Source organism: Melanaphis sacchari, unplaced genomic scaffold, assembly GCF_002803265.2.
Source record: "Melanaphis sacchari strain LSU unplaced genomic scaffold, SCAv2.0 Contig75_pilon_pilon, whole genome shotgun sequence".
Lineage (NCBI taxonomy): Eukaryota > Metazoa > Arthropoda > Insecta > Hemiptera > Aphididae > Melanaphis > Melanaphis sacchari.
The window spans coordinates 6,001-27,314 of record NW_020271537.1 but is presented as its reverse complement, the minus strand read 5'-3'; the positions used below and the strand labels follow the sequence as shown (position 1 = coordinate 27,314).

At 27.5% G+C, this 21,314-nt stretch overlaps 2 protein-coding genes across 3 annotated transcripts; one reads left to right on the top strand and one right to left on the bottom strand.

The window, feature by feature from the left end:
• Window positions 1–5,658: 5,658 nt before the first annotated feature.
• LOC112601169 (protein N-terminal glutamine amidohydrolase) lies at window positions 5,659–8,355 on the bottom strand. 2 transcript variants are annotated; one of them, XM_025348630.1, is made up of 5 exons: window positions 8,042–8,355; window positions 7,201–7,354; window positions 6,969–7,111; window positions 6,787–6,908; window positions 5,659–6,017 (listed from the first exon to the last, which is right to left on the bottom strand). In XM_025348630.1, the coding sequence occupies exons 1-5, from the start codon at window positions 8,110–8,112 to the stop codon at window positions 5,920–5,922; spliced, it is 588 nt and encodes a 195-aa protein (XP_025204415.1). In that variant the 5' UTR covers window positions 8,113–8,355; the 3' UTR covers window positions 5,659–5,919. The 2 variants fall into 2 exon arrangements, with proteins under 2 accessions (XP_025204415.1, XP_025204416.1); XM_025348631.1 differs by lacking the exon at window positions 8,042–8,355 and adding an exon at window positions 7,809–7,905.
• Window positions 8,356–11,311: 2,956 nt separating this feature from the next.
• LOC112601167 (trafficking protein particle complex subunit 10) lies at window positions 11,312–17,935 on the top strand. The gene is made up of 19 exons (XM_025348625.1): window positions 11,312–11,641; window positions 11,729–11,949; window positions 12,126–12,319; window positions 12,387–12,585; window positions 12,651–12,762; window positions 12,836–13,023; window positions 13,089–13,295; window positions 13,367–13,552; window positions 13,643–13,878; window positions 13,976–14,082; window positions 14,961–15,288; window positions 15,379–15,502; window positions 15,608–15,829; window positions 15,910–16,101; window positions 16,163–16,408; window positions 16,684–16,866; window positions 16,939–17,131; window positions 17,501–17,635; window positions 17,766–17,935. Exons 1-19 carry the CDS (start codon window positions 11,575–11,577, stop codon window positions 17,861–17,863), a joined length of 3,438 nt encoding a protein of 1,145 aa, XP_025204410.1. The 5' UTR covers window positions 11,312–11,574; the 3' UTR covers window positions 17,864–17,935.
• The last annotated feature ends 3,379 nt before the right edge of the window (window positions 17,936–21,314 follow it).

Sequence of the window (21,314 nt, the reverse complement as noted above, 5' to 3'; positions counted from 1 at the left end):
TATTGATCCTATACAAATTTTTTGACCCACCGATTACCTAAGGCATCATTGAGAAACCAATTTAAACGCAATTCCTACACTATATATATGTGTTATATATAGGTACTCGACATCGACATGGCGCCAGAGTCTTATACATATATATTATATATATTAATTTTAGTAAAACTGGTAGTTACAATATAAAATATAAAATAAAAATTATACTTGTAAATATACCTGTTTTATTATATCATATATCCGAAGTTTAAATTCGATGTGTAGTACAAGAGAAGTATTTTGGGAATACCTATTATGATGTTTCATCAATAGTCTTTATATTAATTGAATAATTGCGTTGTAAATAATGTGAATGTAAATGAATGAATGCTTTGTATAATAATTGTTATTTAGGTAATTAATAATTATATACATACTTATTTTCCACATTATATTATACTATTACGTTGTGTTGAACTGTATAGGGTGTCCATGTTATTTTATCGTCGTCCTTCGCATACCTGTCAAATTATATATACGCATAACTTTGTCATAACCTGTCTAGATATTAAAACTTTTATGACAAATATATAATTTTATATTTGACAGATATTAATAATTCATCGATTAAAATATTATCAAAATACTACCATGTTAAATACAATATTATCTTACATTTTCAAGAAACACGTAAATAGCAATAATTTAAAATTAAATTTTAAATCGATATAAAAGTAAATAAAAAAAATAATATAAATTATAATCATTGTGACACTAAGTATACAATAATAATTCTTCGAAACCATATTTTATTCATTTAAAGACAATGGTTGACGGGGACTAACCACAGACTTATAAATATATATTTATATTATTTTTATTGGACATATAGTCTTATAACAAAATTCTTTATAATATTACCTATTATTAAAGGTAATCTAACTTTTAAACATTTTAATTTTAAATTCCTAAACAAAAAACTTTTAAAAAATTCAATATAATATGTATAAAAGTTAAAGTTCAAACGAGTATAGTTAATAATTAGTTTTTTAGTTATAAATTATAATAGTATATTTTAAAGTTTAGACAAGCGAAACGGTGGAACTATCACTTTACAACGTACCAAAAATTAATAACGATAAATTCTTTTTTAACGTTTTTAAATTATCTAAAAAAAAATATTTCAAAAAACGTTAATATTTTTCGATAAAATGTGAGTTTACATTTAAAAGTATCACCTTGTATCTACTTCATTCCAAAACGTGTTTTCTATTTGTATTTTAATTTGTTTTAGCAGACGGTTTTCTTCTTTTTTTTTTTTTTTAATAGCATTATTTCAATCACAACGTGTGTACCATTTGTAAAACCTAAGGCACTCCATTCCTATTCTAATCGTTTATATACCGCAGTGCTACTAATCACTATACTAGTCTAGATACACATCGCACCACTTCATGAAGACTAATGACGAAGTAAATTGATCGACTATACTTACTGGCTTAGTAAAAAAAAAAAAAAACAGACACGGAGGAGAACTATCCTGCGATAGGGCTGATGGACCTCGAATAACGTACACCGACGAAAAGTCAAAAATCGTATAAACGTTTTATTTTATATATAATACGTATATGTTTGTTACACGATTTAGACAAACAACGAGTGGTTCTACGTTTTAGAAACGTAGTTTACGTATATTATAAAAATACATCATGGTTTCCAACAAACGACCACTGCTGTAATATAATATTATACGCGTATAAACCGTTTTTAAACGTGTACACTGTACAGGTAGGTACTGTACGAATCGCATACATTGTAGTCACAGCGACTATCGATTAAGTATAATAATTTTTATACGTTTTACATATTCGTACCACGACGGTGGTCATTCGCACGGCCGATACCTTTATATTATAATATGTACATCTCGCGGGTGTAGACTATAAACACGAATAAGATATGACTACGCTACGACTAGTGGCGGTGTATACAACCGCACCGCGAGGGGGGTGTTCGATTAAAAGACTACATGCGACGGTGTGTCGCGTGGGACACGGTAGCGATCACATCCAATTATAAATTAGATATATTAATATTATATACTTGACGGCCGCCGTCGCTCCGCGCGCTTTTATTGCGATCTGATTGACAGCGCGCACTAGTTATGCGTATTATACGTATAGTAATAACGATCGATGCCGTTTAAAAACCCATTGTTTTGCCCGGACTTCGTGACGGTTTTATGTCGGTCCGCATAAAAGACGCTGCGATATCCTGCAGGTACAAGGACTCTATTGTACAGTACGGCGTCAACGTGAACTTTTCGGTTCGGCGGCGCGTGGGTGCGTCACCGTGTGGCTCACGACGAGTGCTGCAGGCAGAGTTTCTATAGAAACCGACGAGTTCAAACGACAGGTAGGTACCTACGTCGATGTCGCCGTGACCGACCTCGCCGGTCGTCATCGGGTGCGTATGGGTGAACTGTTTCGTATATGTACAATAAAAACGTTGGACGGCGTACACACCTACACCCTGCTATTGCGCTGTTCCGGTACCAGCTGATATTACCTGTATATAAATACGTATAGTTTTGGTGCTGAACGTCGGTTTGAATTTTCGAACGACGCCCAGTCCTCGTCGTACACTCGGTGACCGGCCCGCTATCGTTTCCGTATTTCCCGGTAGCGAGCCGCGCATAATAATAATATAATTCATCGTATAGGTACCTACTATATGTGCCTACTCCTCTGTGAGACGTTTAAAATTGTATTAAGATTTTGAAGAGTGCAGGTTATGATCAACTATTAGAACACAATCGTCTTTGTTTGATGTGTGCATTTTGAAGTTTGAATCAATACAGCACGCAATTAAATTCTAATTATTAGTGTCTAGACCTTCGAGTAAGACAATATTCGTGCACAGATTTTGTTACGGTGTATAGACACGAAGAATGTGGACTTTACGAACGCATCGAGCGGCTTATATTGTAGTGCTGCAGTACAGTCAAATATTTAAATATATTACATCCCTCTAAAATTAAATTTTATTTCCTCCTTTGATTACGGCTAATTCGACCCAGACATAGGAACTAATAGATACGTGATGTTCATTATATCGGTACGGTTTTAGGTATACACGTCGGTCATCGTATATGACTATGCCTATAAAAGATTTTCGGAAAATTTCAAATCTGCCATAGCCGATTATATATAATGTCTTTTGCGCAGGTAAAAAATTATTATTATCTCTTGGATTACAAAACTAAATGAATATTTCTAACAAAACTCAATGCGGTGTACAGCATAGTCGCATAGATACCTCTATATGTCTGTATATACGAGTATACGTCAACAAACCAATTTCCTGCAGCGACATCAACACGCATCGATCAATAAGCTATTTTTTATGTACCGTCGCGATGTGATGTTATATCTCATCACTATCCGTGGACAATAAGTATTGTACTGCTAAATTAAAAAAAATATATTTACCAATTATTTACTTAATTTCTTAAGTGATTGCAAACATACACGGATTGATAGATTTGAATTTTGAATACGAATTATTTTTCTTAAAACTTAAAATTATCCTGAATGTCCTGACGGTTCAATACGATATACAAATACCTAAAAAATATCTTCTAAGTCTAGAATAGTTCAAAATGTTTAAGTTCTATTATTTTTTTCAAATATTTGCATTCACTTTATCTAACTACTGGACAGAAAAAAAACATCAATTTCTATAGTTAACATTACAAAATTTATGAATCAGAATTCTTTCAGTCTGGATAAATTAAACCTCAGTCGGAAAATACTTTAACTTTATCACCTCCCTCTCACAACATTTTAAACAGCGGTCCTGTTTTACCAACAACTAGGTAACCTTATAATGACGTATTATCAGATGATTTTTAGTGAATATTCACAAAATTAAAAAAAAAGTAATTAAATTGATGCTCAATTTAACTATTGAAACATAGGTACGACAAGTAAGAATAACTTAAAAAAATCATGTTGCATAAAAAATTATTATTATATGAAAACCTTGATATAATACGAATTAAAACGTTAACAAAATATCGTACAGGTAAACACTTTACACTATCCACATAGGTATCTAATATTTCTTATTAATTTATAAGTACACTATACCCACAGTGACATCTATCCGTTTCTGCCGAATCATATTTATTATCACGTTCAATTCAATCTATATGTATTATTATTGCAGTAGATAAGTATAGTTTTTCCCATCCGTTCCTTCAGTTCCTTGTTTTTCAAACAGATTAGAGGGGAAAGTATAGTATAGTTATAATATTCTGTGGTTTGGCATAGGTACGTCTACGGTTTTGGAATATTAAGTTTGGCAAGTCTCGTTTTAAACGCACACTTTTATCACCGCAAAAATAGGATCAGGTACTGTGATACTGATACACATTTTTAAGCAATTATGTTTGTTATCCGAACAATTAAAAAGTGAACACTAAATTATGAGTTCAAAATGTATTAAAATTATAAATGTATAGGTATTTTACAGACATGTTAACTTTCAACTCTAGGCATGAGTATTATTTCCTCCAGGCTCCAATAAGTCCAATAGATAGGTACATCATGTATGAACAAAATATAAAAACATGTCATAATTTACACCATTGTTTTTTTAAAATCAATTATTTATACTAAAAAATACCTAAATTATGTCTTAAAAATTCGACTTTAGAAGTTACAAGTTTTGACATTGCAAAAAAAAAACAGTCGGGGAGGATTAATTAAATGGCTAAATATTGGTCATAAAAATGTGTGAATATTTTTCTATGATAAACAATATGAGAAAAAGGTTTAATATAATTTATGGTATTGTAACATTATTAGGTAAAAACCAGAGTAAAAACACTTGACACTTTTTATTTATGCTGGATATTTAATATCTTTTAGCTCTTAGAAAAATATAAAAATGCATTACTTTGGATACATTTAGTTAATCAATAATATCGGTGCATCATAGTTATTAATCTTTTAGACTAATAGATAGCCACATAATTTATTAATAATAATATAATATAAACAATTAAAATACAAATAATTTATAAAGTATTTAAGAATGAAATTTAAATAAATTAACTTAGATATAATTTACTAACTTCATGGTTCTATTGATATGTAATATTTATACAGTTAGTTTTATTGGATTTGTGTAAAAAAGTTCTTTTAGACTTAGTTATAAATTCTGTACACAATTTGATGTGAAAAATAAACATGTTCTATAAGAATATAATTGCATTTGCCAAAAATTGTGAGACAAAAAAAACCATTAGTTAAATAGAAAGTATTAAAACTTTATATTATTTCTGGCAAATACTAAATTTTGATATAAAATTAATAAAACCAACATGTTGGATTTTTCACAAATCAAATAATTTAAATAAAATTTTATTCATTTATTGTTTTATTATATTAGAATGCTTAAGTAGCTGTTTAACTTTAAAAATTATATTGTTTTAAAAATAGGTTAGTGATGACACTGTGAATTAATCGTGAATATACCAGCCACAGATTAAGTTTTAGTACAGTTTGCTGATAGCATCCAAACTTCTGAGACACGTGGTTCTCATAGTCTTGCAGATTGATTGACATTTGATTATCAAGCATTTCTAATTTTATAAGGTTACAAACGTAATAATTACAATAAAAAGAACACAATATATTTAATTATGATGTACAATTTAATCTCAAAATCTTAAAGACAAATATGAATCTCAATTTAAAATTACCCTAAAAATAACCTATCTTGATATTGTTAAAACTTAAAATATAATTTTATAGAATAAAAGCAAATTTTCAATTAAACTTGAAAGGAAAATCCAATAATTATAGTATAATACTTAAAATATGAATAAAATGAGATTCATCAATTAAACGGCACATTACATAATAAGCATAATTAAGAAAATCTAGCTTTAAATTCCTCAAGATTCAGTACTGGTCCAAACTCGTTAGACGGATCCATTGATATGAAATTATCCAAATTATGAACTTTTTCTGAAACGAACAAGACACAAAAATTAAATTATGTTATAGTTAAATTCAAAATCATGCAAGTACAATATGTTTTAATTATTTGTATAATAGCTAATGAATTTTAAAAGAACTTTTTTGTAGTGTATTTAACTTAAAATAATAATCTTGATCCTTTTATCAAAATTAATTGATTTTTATCTCATTTATAATATAAATACTAATTAATATAGATAAATAATTAGTAGTATATCAAATATTAAATTATTATTGATGTTTAAAGTTTACCTTGTCATTTGATGCGCTATAATTTGGTCAGTGCTACAATTATTAAGTTATTCATTTTCATACGTATTCAATTCATATAACAAATTTTTATTTTTAAATATTTAAGAATTTTTTTTTTTAAATCTATTATTTTAATTTCTATAAAAACAAATATACCAATAAAAACATGAATTTCAGTAAACGTGTTTAAGAATAACTTATTATAAACTGAATCTAGATTTTAAATTTAAATATTTATTTTAAAATAGTCATTACAAAAGTTAGCGTTTGCACATTAGATACAATTTATTCCACACTATTCAATTCTATAAACTACTAAAATGAAAAATTTTATTTTTAGCTGCTAATAATATATAGGATTACACTCATTGTATAAGTCTTATGTTAAATGGATAATCCCATTTACATAAATTGTTTTCTTATGTTTTTAATTTCTAATTCAAACAATAATAAATAAATAAATAAATAAATAAAACAATAGTGGTAAAAAAAGATTACTATATACCTTTGTTCAAAATTGGAGGATATGGAGGCGGTGGTGACATCCAACGATCATCTTCAATCATGTGGTTTCTGTCAGATGAAAATTGAGACACAAAAACATCACCATCAACAACTTTAAAGTAGCTAAATGTAAAAATAATAATTATAATTTATATCAAAACACTTTTATTAAATTAAATATACCGCTTGGAATGAGATTCCTTAAATTCCTCTCTAATAGCTTCCTTAGCGTATTGTGCAAAAGGAACAGGGAATGGCAATCTAGTGTCCATATCAAAAACCAAAGTTTTATCAAGATGCTGAACAATCAAAAACACATGGTAATCCTAATCATCCATTATTCAAAAAAAAAAAAAAAGAAGATATTAATTATATTTTATAATAATAAACTATAATAATTTCATAATTTTTATACCCAAAACACAAGTCCCTCGTTATGGCTGCTGTTTTGATTCCACAAGTGTACGCATTTATTATAGTTGGAGACAAAAATCACGTAACATTTCATGCCTGGCGTGGATTTGTTTGTTTCTAGTATCAGTTTAGCTAATTGCCAAATATTTTCTTCGCTGCAAAAAATAATAATAAAAAAACTTTAATTTAGTATGTAGAACAATGGCACTGATCGATTAAATTCAAATAATTTTTGCAGTGATCACATAAACATCAAAAACATAATTAAAAGGAAATCTCTCGCCTTTATCTTACAAGTACATAATATAGTAAACTTGCATTAGGTAGTACATATTTTGCTTCATTAGTTTTAATAACAGAGTGATTGATTTATTACCAATCCAAAAGGGGTAAACAATATTGTTTAATGTTTTTTATAGGTGATTTTTTTTAAATTTTATAGTAGATAATAAATGTATAACATGTTAAAATATTTTAAATTATCATAATTTGCCTAAAATTTAAAATTAAAATAGGTATCGAAAAAACACCTCCAACAAACCACAAGCCATGTTGTTTGATAATAGAATTCCCTCCAAGATTAAAATTAACGAGCTAAAAATTACCTACTGAAAATTCATTAGCCATGTTACGCATTTGTAAGACGGAGACAACAAATGGCAGACAAAAAGTCTTCTTAACAGTTAAATATTGAAAAACAAACTAAAAAATTTTTAAAAACGATCGATTCGGATTGTTAAAACATACGAAGGTCAGTTCACGTTGCATAAGCAACCGGAATAGTGATCAGCCGTCGGCCATTACGAACATAGTATACGCGTGTATTATACGGAGATACATACCAGTAGCATGCTGTGTACATGCAATCGGACCTCTGAGGGATTACCAAACTCGACGACTGTTCCGAACTCATCTCTCAGCCGTTCTAATTCTGTTGTCGCTAAACGGTCGTCAAGTAGGTAGGACCGAAGGCAGCGGAGACTTAACTTCCTAAGGATACAAACGACATAACATCAATACTCAATAAAAATCAGCCACCAGGTGCAGACGGTGCATTCGGTGCAGTCCGTGCAGATGCAAGGCTTTATGCATTTATGCATTGTCATCGTCATCGAACTCGGTAATCTCAATACCGTACCTCCATAAATGGTTTCATACTGATGAACCACGGATGTTATCATCTAAGCCATGTCGTTAATACGTTATCATAATATGTCAATTGGTTGAAAATATTCAATTGCTTCACCTTGTAATCAAGTATAGTAACTAAAGTAACCGTAAACAACTAGTTAAGCATTATAATCTGCTAAATAACAAAAAAAAAATCTCTACTTTGATCCAACCGACCGTTTATACACAAAATATAGAGGTAGTACCTATGAATTAATCACGTCGTTTGGCAGCTGATAATAAATACGCGTATGATAACATTACCATTTACCTATGAACCCTGGAGAATTGTTTAATATTCGTGTATTTACCAATAACCGCGATCAATATGTAAACATTTTGTACTCATATTAAATGAAGTTTAAAAAATTTTAAGTATAAAGATTTTTCAAGAAGATATTTGATGTGAACCGTATGGACTATGATGTAATAAATTTGTGTTTCCCAAAGGGTGTGCCGTAAGATTTGAAAAGTGCAGTGCCGTGGCACACTGGTGTGCCGTAAATTGAAAGTGCATTAAGTGCAATTCCACGACACACCAGTGTGCCATGAAATTTGAAAAGTGCAGTGCAGTGGCAGTAGTGGCACACTGGTTTGCCGTAAATTGAAAGTGCAGTACCACGGCACACCAGTGTGCCATGAAATTTGAAAGGTACAGTGCCGCGCACACTGGTGTACCGTGAAACTTGAAAGGTGCGGTGCCGCGAAAAGTTGAATTTTATGTACATATATATATATAAATAATTTATATTTGGAAAGTAGGTAGTTAATATTTATCCAAAGTGTATCATGACTTATAATAATATCTAATAATAATGCGCCGCGATGGAAAAAAAATTTCGGAACCACTGCCCTAGGGCCTGAATAAATTCACAGAATAAATTAAAGAAAATGATTACAAATTGGTATGAAAATAGTATGATTTGCTATTACATTTATTTTATAGCACACGAGTTCAAATATTCTAATTACAAATTTAGATCGATAATCTAACTAACGTCTGGTTAGTTATCCCGGTTAAGCATACGCATACTTTTTTACAGAATTTATAAACCAAAACTATTACATGAAAGTATTATAATTAATAAAATACATTTTTTTCATTAAATTTCACATTAAAGTGAAAAAAATAAGAATAACATAATATATTTTATGTAAATCAAGTTAGTTGAATATTTAAATAACTTTTTTATATAGTTAGGTATTTAATTGCGATACATGAGCAAATTAGACCTGAAATGTATTAATTCTACTGATTCTAGAACATTTTGTTGTTTTATTTATATAATTTTGGAATTTTAATTTTTACTTTTTCAGCAAGGTGCTCATATGCTTTTATGTAACTTTTGGTGTTTGATTAGTTTTAAATATTGTAGTATGATGATTGATGAATAATAAATAAATTATTTAAAAAAATTATTTTTATTACAACTCCATGTATAGGTAATAGTTTTTCTGGGTGTTTTAAAACATGAATACCAGAATACCTACCTATATCACATAACTATTAAACATTAATTTATGCTTGCCTTTATCTTATGTGGATTAAATATTAATTCATTTCATGGTTAATGATAATTGGTTGGCTATATTTTACGTTTGCTAATAATTTTAGCGCCCTTAATATTATAAGTCTAGTTGTATCTATTGTTAACCGTCATATTTATAGATGTTGGGCAGGGATTGATAAAAGTGTTAGGTACCAATTAAATTATCATGTGTACGAGATACTTATGATTACTAACTGTCTGCTGGAAATTAAAATTTATTAACAAAAACTTTGAAGTGTTTATGCGTACCTATTTTGCAATTAACAAAGGTGGATATTTTGTAAAAGTCTTACTTAAAATAATGTTTATACCTACAATCTACTATTGTCTTGTGTCTATTAGTTAGTCTTCGCGAAATTATGCATATACTATGTAATATAATAAGCTATCTCCTGATGAACGTGGTTTACCGTAGTAGAAATTACAGTACCTATGCGGCCTATTTACAATTTATTTATAAAAAAAAAATATGCATGTATTTTGGGAATAAAAAAAAAGTCGTGATGTATTATCCACAAAACATAATTTCATATATCTTTTAAGGACAAATTAAAAATATTACTACTTTTATTTAAGCCCCACTACCAATATTTGACTAAGTACCTCTCTAATATATTTTCATTTATACCACACATTTTTTTAACAATTTCCAATCTGAGAGGCCTCTAGAGTTTCATTTTTTTTGTGTAGATATTAGCACCAGTTTCCGAGTTTATACAATTCTTAGAATTATTTACTGTTTCAAGTACATAATCTTTTTTAAACATGCCAATATATCTACGCTAGAAATTAGAATGAGATGAAATGTGGATCGAGTAGATTCTGATTACCTTTAATTAATAGTTTTATTGATGATAGGGATTGTAAACTACAAAGATAAAATGAATAAAATAGTATAAAATACCAGTGCTAGCATTTTATTCATAGAAATACAAATTACTAATAATTCACCGAGTGACGAATTTTTGGTACGGGCTACCAGAACAAAAAATTACATTATATTTCATTGTATTGGTACCTAATTATTAAAAAATAATAAATGTTAGTTGTTTACAATTTTTGTATAGCTTAATTATGTGATAAATTCAAAGTACATGCACGATATAAGACTGGGTTTCCTCACTGTTTAAGTACCAATTTATTAATTTTTTTCCCCCCAAATTATACATTATAAGTACTTAAGGATTATTATTAACAAAATAGCACCCACCATAAAAAAAAAAATCTAAAATCCGCCACTTGTACTAGTAGTACTGATGTCTGACTCTGACAGTAATTCTATATTATCTACGAATAATATAATAATAATAATAATAATAATAATATGTTACTATTCTAATTGATAAGGATACAAAACGCAATCTGGCTACTGATAAAAATATAGATATCTATGTAGGTGCTATGATAATGTCCGGAAAATTTAAAAAATACAAATCGACCAAATTGGCTAGTTGTCGTGTCGAATGTAATTAATTGATCGCTGCGTGTTTTCGGCCTATTTATCTTACACGTCAATGTACTGCTCGCAGCCGCGACGGCAGAAACACCTGCTTAGCGTGGTTCATTGTTGGCACGCGTTGGTATTCCGGTATTCGAACTGGCACATCACACTTTGGTGATAATATGCTGTACGCGAATTGTGTTGCTGAAGAATAATGACCACAGCAAATCCAAAAGGCGATGATGCACTCCGGATATCCGATCACAAACCTCTCATTACATGCAAGTTACTTTATATTGTTGTTTAGATTTGGGAATGTTTCGTATTCTACCTTCAACGGGCCGATGTGAACATTGTATTTGTTTTAGATGCCGGTGACAAGGAGCTATTTGAAAATTTAAAACTTGTGCTCAGCCAGTCACTAAGCCAGGAACCGATCGAATGGAGGCGCCAGTACGGCAGACCCATGAAAATGGTCACCTTGTCCACGGAATTTGTTCCTTTCAACAAGGACACTGTGGCTGAACAAATCAGTAGTCGTAATCTGGTTGGTCGTCCAATAATGCATACATTTTGGACCCAGTGTTTGGTCAGTAATTCTCATATTACTTTATACAATTTGTCGAATAATTTAAATTTAAACATTTTTTTTTTTTTATAATTATACACACCTACCTATATTTTATTAATGCTTTACTTGACTACTGTTTATTTCATGTTATTTGTTTTTCTGTCTTAATATAAACCATGTTTTTATATTTTTAGGATATGGAGGTATATAAATCATTATTAAGAGATGAAATTGATAAATGGATGAATGAAATGAACAAGCACAATATTATCGATTGGGTAATAGTCGTAGTTGAAACTTATGATCTGAGAAAACATAATAAATTATTGCCTCGAACAACTGTCTTTGACAAGATCAAAAGTGATTTTGCTGAAAAAAAAGCTGATCGGTATGCCTTAAATTTATTCTAATTAATTATTATACAACATTAATTGTAACATTTTATTCATATTTAGCTGTTTATCTGTAATAAATCCTCCGAAATCAGAACTTCGATGTGGTAGTAGTGCATGGAGGGCATTAATTACAAATGTACGTCTATTAATTTTATCTGCATTTGATAGATTGTTTTTAAAATATGAAGATAATATAAGAAATTATAGAGAGCAGAGAAATGATCCATCTTGGAGTTTTTGCAAATATTTTTTGTACCAAGTAATACACATTTTTACATGCTTTTAATTTACAGAATTAATTTTTTAAATATTTTGCTTAAATAGGAAGAATTGGCTTTTGCCTTGGAAATGCTTGGAATTCATGATGAAGCTTTAGTCCAATATGATGAACTAGATGCCATGTTTACCCAATTTATATTAAATTCTCAAGTTGGAAGTAAATATTTATATATTATAATTAACATAATATTATGATCTTTTTGTTTATTGGTGTTTATTTTATTTTATAGATGTTCCTAAATGGTTAACTGAATTCCAAGTTGTCTTAGAATGGTGGTCTGCTGTGTTATTTATGGAAAATATTAGTCGTAAACAAAGGGAAGCCATTAAAATTAGAAAACTATCACTTCTTGAATTTAGATGCTATTTGTTTTCACGCCAAGCATCACTATTGATGGCTGCATCCAAGCCTTGGATTGTGTGTATTAATTGTTTTGTTTTAATTTATTTTCATTTACATTAAGTTATAAATATTAATTACAGGTGGCAGAAAGAGCATTGACATTTCTTCATCAAGCAGTAAGTGACTTGAAAACATTGGAAATTGAATGCCCACAAGGTTCAGTAGCTTGTTGGGTTTTGCAATGCTGTGCTCAAATTTTAGTTATTTGTCAATCTGTTAAAAAACCAGAACATTTAGAAGAATGTTCTCATCACACTGCTCCACTTTTATATTATTCGTTAAAAAAGGTAAATATTAATGATAAATTATTTATTTCTGTAATTTAATTATTTACTTGTTATTTACATTTTGTGTTAAGTTATATGAATTGGGAAATCTTTGTGGACTACTCCCAGGCAGTGTTCAAACTACTGAACAACTTCATACTGTACAAGTTTTATGTGGTGGAATGCAGAGTGGTCATGATTTGACTACAGCTACTGAATCAGTAGCAACTCTTAAAACAGCTCTCTCATCTTCTGAAACATTCAGTAAACATTATTTGGTGTGTCAAATATATTATTTAATATACCATATTAATATAAATAATGATAACTTTAATAATATTAATAACTGTACAATTTTATGTATTTAGGATATAGCTGAATTAGCAATTAGCACTTATAAACATAATAAATTAATGAGATGTGCACATAGCTTAGTTGGTTTAGAACTAGCTAAATTTTACACATTATCTGGGGATACGACAAAAAGAACTATGTTTTTAGTTAAAGCTCTTAAGCTATTTGAACAAGATAACTGGAAATTATTAATAGTACAAACAAATTTAGAATTAGTCAAATGTTTTAAAAAAATTGGAAATGTTGATCAGTATGTTTTATTTTTTATTGATGTATTACTGTTTTAGAATTTTTTTTATTATATCACAATGCAATTATTTTAATTAATATGTTATTTTAAATTTTAGATTTGTAAAAACATGTTTACAATTAGCTTCTGCCCCTGAATGCAATCTTCAAATTAGACTAGATCATTTTGACCAGATGTTAAGCATGGTTCAAGATTCAAGTATAGGTAAGATATTTTAGAATTTCAATTATTAATTTACACACTTATATAAAACAATATTGTAATTCTGTAACAATTATTTATTTTATAAAAAGCAACAATAATATTTTGAACAATTCTAAAATTGTTGTCTTTATCAGACTTCAGGTAAAGTTTTCCAATTAACATTTTAATGTTTATTATGAACATAATATAATTATTAAGTATATTTCTTGGTATAATTTTTTTTTTTTTGTCTTAAAGTTTATATTTATTGAAATTAATGTGAGTATTTTTCCTGAATGATTTTTTTTTTTTAAATGTAAACACATTACATTACATTACCCAATCTGCATTGAAGGAGATATAGACTATTTGAACTAATTGACATTTATTAAAAATGATTAGCTGTATTGCTTGTGATATTTTAAATAATATATGTCTACAAATGCATATGATTTTATAACTTATTAATTAAAGTGAATAAGTAGAAGATATGTTTGGAATTTGATGAAACAAAAATGGTTAAATTGGAAATCATGAGGACATTAATCACCAACAACATATTAAATTAAATTTAAATTTGAAAATGAAACAATTCAAGGGATCTAAATACAAAATAACTAAAAATATTAACTAATCAAAATTTTTAATATATTATTGTAAATATTTGAATTTAAAATAAAAATTTTTTTAAAATAAGAACCAAAGAAAGAAAAAATAAATTATTTTACTAATTGTTCTTGTTAATTGATAAACATATTAATAGAATTTATATTTGCCTCACATTCAAAATATGTGTGATATTTACTGTATTTTTTTCATAAATATTATAAAATTACATTTAAATATTACAAATTTTATAATACTGTACTAACCCAATTGAATATGATCATTAATTATAGAATGCATTTATCCAATGGAAGATGTAATAGTGTTGGATCAAATAGATGTAAAATGCAATAACGAAGAAAGTAATTATCCATCAACAGTATCGCTAAAATTTAAAAGCAATCTCCCTAAAACAATTGTGTGTCCAAAAATTGCTATTTCTGTAATAATTGGATCTACATTGAAAAAGATGAAAAACAAATTAAACTTGGTAAAAAACACCTATAGCTATGATATAAACAAAGCCAATATATTACCAATGACTTACAATCATATTTATCAACAAGACGGTCATTTTGCATCTACTGGTATAACTTGCTTAAATCAAAAATCATACTTGAGGTAATAATCAATGTTGATTCTGTAGTATTACTTTTGCCATACTATTAGTATTATAAATACATTATTTATCTTTAATTTATTTAAATTTAGGCGGCAAGATAGTCAAAGAAGAAAACCATCAATGAATTATAATAAAAATGAATTTCATGACATAATATCTGCAAATAATGTAGATATTCAACCCGGAATGAATATCATTAATCTAACACTTAATGTAAATTATAAATATTTATATTTTTGATAATTGTATTAATAAGTTATAATTAAACTATAAATTACTGATTTAAGTCTAAAAATTAAATAGCTTATAATATTTTAGAATTCAAAAAATATAGAATCTGGAATTTACTTCTTGGACAAATTATCTATAATACTACAACCTCGTTTAGAATTGTTGACAAGTATACCACGTGGTCTTGTGTTTGCATTAAAAAATGTTAACTCAACTGCTCAGCTTATTTTACCAGATAGCAAATGCTTATTTGCTGGTATTGAAGAAATGTCAACGTTATCTCTTCATTTTGGGACGAAATCAAAAAAAGTAATTAATTTCTTTCTTATTGTCTGAATCAATAATAAAATAAAAATTTTATGCTTGCTGGTTTATTTTTTTTTTTTTAGATTGTTGAGAAAATTCGATTACATTCCACGCCTGGTTTGACTTTTTGTTTGGAGGATAAAACAGAATTTTGTTCTGAGATGTATGTGAAATCTCCATTATCTATAAATTCTAGTCATTCAGTATCTTTACCAATCAAATTTTTCGCCCAGTTACCGCCATTAAAAGATCATCCTAGAATAGTTCACCATAAGGTAATTTCTATTTTTAAATATATTTCAAAATTTGTTGATAATAACTATAAATGTATTTTAGCTATGGATAAAATGTGAAACTTCATCAGATGATGAAGAAATGATTTGCGTTTCTATAGACTTCAATCTTCCTCTAACTCTAACTCATCGGTTACATACTTGTCATTATCGTAAATTTGTTGGCATAAACATTGCTTGTCATACTGATTGGTCGTTGGCTTTGATGATACCAGAAATAATCTGTATTAGTCCTACTAATTCAATTGTCGAGTTAATCTCATTGAACCCAACATGTGACCCATTAACTGTAAGTATTCAAAAAGTATCTAAAGTTAGTAGATTTTTTTTCTTTTTATTTTTTGGGTTAAACATTAGGGGTTTAAATTTAGGCAGAAGATTGCATGCAGTGGACTTGAAGAACCGTTCCTTTTTGGAGGTATTTACCTCTTTATAAATGCACCTTTTTTTTCAGTTTATGCAACTTAATATTTCTAGTGTTTTATTTTTTGACATTCATAAACAATCTAATATTGTATTTGTTAATAAAATTTAATAAAATATGATAATTAAAATTTTTTTTAGTATCTGAAAAATGGTGAAACAATAGGGTATTTGTGGGAGATAAATTTGTCAACAACAGACATCAATACATCAGGAACATTAGCTGAATCATTGAAATTAAATTTCCAAACAAAATATTCATCTGCTGAAAAACCAGATTGTACTCAAGATTTAAATTATGAGTTTACAATTAACAATTATAAGGTTAAAATTGAATGTTATTTTATTTATTCACTTTACATGTTTAAATTAAAATAGTATATTTAATTAAAACAGACACTACTGTTAATCGAAAGTGGAGTTGAAATGGCTGGTAAAAGTGGAGAATTCTGTCGCATGAATACAGTGTGTACATACACTGCCAATTTCAAGAGATCTGAATATCCAAACATTCCTTTAAGTGAAATTTCATTTAAATACGAAATTGTTGCAGACAAAACAATGTGGGCAGTTTGTGGCCGTGGATCTGGTATGTTCAATAATATGTGTTTTTAATTTAATTTGTTTTCAATAGGATCTGTATCTGGCCCTCATAAATGTATCATGATTAATAAATTATATTTAAGAATTTATATCTAATTTTTATGTTTATGTTGTTATTCTTGAATTTGTTGATAGATCAATTCATTCTATGACAAAAAGTAACTAAAAAAATTAAATGTGTAATGCTGTTTATAATTTGGCTTTACTATAGGTTTGTAAAACAATGACAACTGAGATATTAAATGTGAATATCTAATATATGTGTCCTCTTAGTTAGCTATTACCTAATTTATTATGCTTACACGTAGTATGCTAAATATAACTAAAATCTTATGTTTTTTGATTATTTTTGTAGATGTTATCACATTTTTACCAAATTCAATAACACAGAGTGTTTCAGTCGAGGTAATGCCATTAATGAGTGGATATTTACCTATACCTACATTAAATGTTTTTCGTTACTTTCCATCCAATTCACGTCAAAACATTGGTAAGCTAACAGTATCAATATTTTTCTATAATTCATTTCCATGGAAATTCATAACTGAATTCCTTTTTATAAAATCTATTAAACCAATGTATTGATTTTTATTTTTGTTTCTTATTTTTTTATGTTATAGAATCTAAAATGGAACAATTTTCTACTGGTCAAGTATACGATGCAAGTAAAGGTGTTCAAACACATGTATTGCCTCGTATAACAGCAGATATGTCCTAAGTACAATAATTATTTTTATAGTATTATCCAAAACATTTTATTGCTCATGTTATAATTTACGTCATATATATAAAATATATAATATTTTTAATTTTGAAATTTCATATACATATTTATATTATTATTCTTGTTGCCATTATTTAAATTATGTTATGCATATTATATATTATATTGTACAGGGTTTATAATACATTGTATGTATTATATATTATATGTTATTTTATTTTCTAGACAATTGACTTTTTTTTATTTATTATTATTTTTTAAATATATACAAATTATTATATTTGATTAAGAAAGTAAAAAAAAAAGCTTACTTTTTATTAAATTGAGTAAGATCTGTATGTTTAATATAATAATTATCCAATTTGTTAATCTAATTCATAAACCCATTAAACTAAATACAAATGTTTCAAACATTCTTTTTTAAAGAACATATAAATTAATACATAATACGTACTTAAGTACTTTATATTACAACTAAGATTAGTAAAGACTGTGATCATGAAATATAATATAATTAAATAAATAATATTCATGTTAAGCAATTTTTTTTTTAATTATGAAATATAATAATAGACACTGTTAAATATGACCTTTTCTCGACTTAGGAACTTGTAGCATTTGCATTATTTTTTAATAACTTAATAAGTAACTGGGTCAAATAAAAATTTTATTTGGAATATAAATTATTTAAATTAAAAATTTAATTCTGCATAGTTTTGGGTTTTTGTTTATTATTAATAAGCTTTAATACAGGTATGCTCTAATAAGTTATTAGATCATATTTACTTACTAGTTACTAAACATCATCTAGCTTTTTAGGTCATATTTTAATGGTAGGTTCATACATTTTAAGTAATTAAAAAAAAAAAAAAAAAAAATGTAATTTTAAATCAAATTTATTTATTCTTAAATATTTAAATTTAAAATAAATGCATTAGCACCTATGTAGTTATCTAGATCTTTATACACCGTAGGGGTGGCAGTAAAATTTTATTGTTTTGGTAGCATCTAAGCAGTAAAGTTTGTTTAATAATGTGTTATATGACAGTGTATTAGTAGCTTAATAAATAATATTATTATTTATTATATTATACAAGCTCTTACAATATGATTTATTATTAACCGATTTAACATGTTTAAGCACAACTAAATGTCAAACCGATTACTAATGTCTAATACACATACACACCATATAAGAATAAAAATTTACTGTACATATTACAGACTATCAAACTAAGCATGATCTACAGATCTACTATTATGAAACTTCAATTACATAATTAGTAAGTAGGTATTAATTGTTTATAAATATTTACTAAACAATTAAAGCAATAATAATAATTAGAGCAAGCTTTCATACATTTGCATATTTTTTCTGGTTGAGTTTTTCGTATGCAGAGTAAGAACACAATACATTTCACAACGTTTGTAATCTCAAAGTTTTTAGTGCATATTTTTGTATATTTTGACATTTTTGGGTTTAAAGGACATATTTTTAGTTTGTAGTGCATATTTTGAAGGTTTTTCAAAAATTATGTTTTTCAGTGAATATTTTTCATGATTAAGGACACAAATTATTATATTTAACTGTTTCTATTATTCTCATTAATATGAAAGAGACTCATTTTATCATAGTTGTAGATTAGATTACAATGAAGTGATATAAAATGCAGTTAAAACTTATAGAGAGATAATATAAAATTATCAAAATTAAATATTTAAAGAAAAAATATAATTTTTAGAGCTAGTGTATTAATTTTTTTGAAAGCATATTTAAATGTATATTTGATTTTTTAGTGCATGAAAGTCCTTGCTCTAATAATAATAAATGTAATTAAGTCCTGGTTATTTAAATGTATTTAAGATCCTTCTACCTATCCTCGATTATAGTAATTACCAGAGTTCGTAAGTCCATGCCTTAAAAAATGCCTAAATAAGCATACTCTTGTACACTAAAAACTGGCAAAATATGAATTCAAAATATATGTCTTAGAAAAAATTTTAAAAAAATATGCATTTAAATGAATTTAAAATATAACAGGTTAAAAAAATAAAGACTAAAATAGTCGAAAATAAACTCTTTTTAAAGTATCGAAAAGATAAGATCCACTGATTGCTTAATGTGAGCACAATACACACTACACAATACTTTCAACTCTGATTAATCCTTTTGTAAACTACTAAACCTACCTGCACACCGTTACATCTTATTGCCGTGTTCAAAAGCAGTATAAACTTTGGACATCGCTAGATCGCACCATACAATCCATTTTGAAGCTGGAATTAAAAACTTTTTGTTCATTATTTTCAATGAATAAAAATAAAGTATTTACGTATAAATATTTTTTTTTTAATAAAAACTATTGCAATAATTATAATTTGTATTTATATTTAATTATTATTACAAAAAAAAAAAAAAAATAATTTTAATTGTTGATTAACTTAATTTTTTCTGCCAGAGTATGCTAATTTGAATTGTTTCTAGATGTTTCCGTGTGCATATTTTATCATTTATAATATTTATTATATCATATTATGCTATACCTTTCATAATAATTTGAAATATTCATAATTTTAATAATTTTATATGATTATCGTCAATTGTGTACACGACGAACTTTAAACCACTAATACTGTGCGTAACATAATATGCGCCTAACAAATTTTCTGGTCCGGTACCACAAATCACAATGATTTACGTTTTCGATTACTCAGTGTTTCGCTACAGCCTACAGCCTACAGCATTCAGACACCATAACTGGTAAATTATGCATCGAGATGTAGCACCTTTTCAACAGAGCTGGGTAAACATAGTTTGCCAAGTTTAGACCAATTAAGAATTTTTAGCCGTTCTGATCAGATAAGGAGTAGGTACCTATGATGTCTTGATTTTGGTTGCAGACATAGCTGAAATATTAGAAAAACAGTATAGGTAATGTATTAAAGCTTTTTACTTTTTGAAACCACAACACACATTTTTAATTTCAAATAAAAATGTTCTTTTGAAAAGCTTTTTGTTAACATTCTACTTATTGGAGAAAAGTGATTAAATCATTGCGATCGGTATATCGTCGATGTTTGAAATGATTGTGATGTTACAACCGTACCTATTAAACACAAAAGACGTTTAAGAAAATTTAACTTGCTACATTTTTGTAATATTTTATAATAGAAGTAATAGAATGAACTTATAGCAGATAAAATAACATAACAAAAAAGTTTATTTATGTCAAATATAATTTTTAATAGCTACTAGCTATCATAATATAATATAACTAAACAATATTAAATATTATCCATTAAATTTTAACGAAGTAAACAATAGGTAACGAACTGCGTTATGCGCAGCATAATAAACGGCGGAAAATTTTTTTAGTTTGTTTCCATAAGGAACGGCGACATTTTTTAGCTTTACGAGTATATACGACAGGCTTGATTCCTTCCT

Excerpts from the sequence above, each read along its gene's own strand:
- LOC112601167 (XM_025348625.1), top strand. The coding sequence starts at position 11,575 with ATGACCACAGCAAATCCAAAAGGCGATGATGCACTCCGGATATCCGAT. Across the intron at positions 11,642-11,728 it reads TCACAAACCTCTCATTACAT|ATGCCGGTGACAAGGAGCTA; the intron begins GCAAGTTACTTT and ends TATTTGTTTTAG. Across the intron at positions 12,586-12,650 it reads GCAAATATTTTTTGTACCAA|GAAGAATTGGCTTTTGCCTT; the intron begins GTAATACACATT and ends TTGCTTAAATAG.
- LOC112601169 (XM_025348630.1), bottom strand. The coding sequence starts at position 8,112 with ATGAGTTCGGAACAGTCGTCGAGTTTGGTAATCCCTCAGAGGTCCGAT. Across the intron at positions 7,112-7,200 it reads ACGAGGGACTTGTGTTTTGG|GATTACCATGTGTTTTTGAT; the intron begins GTATAAAAATTA and ends ATGGATGATTAG. Across the intron at positions 6,909-6,968 it reads AAGGAATCTCATTCCAAGCG|CTACTTTAAAGTTGTTGATG; the intron begins GTATATTTAATT and ends TTTTACATTTAG.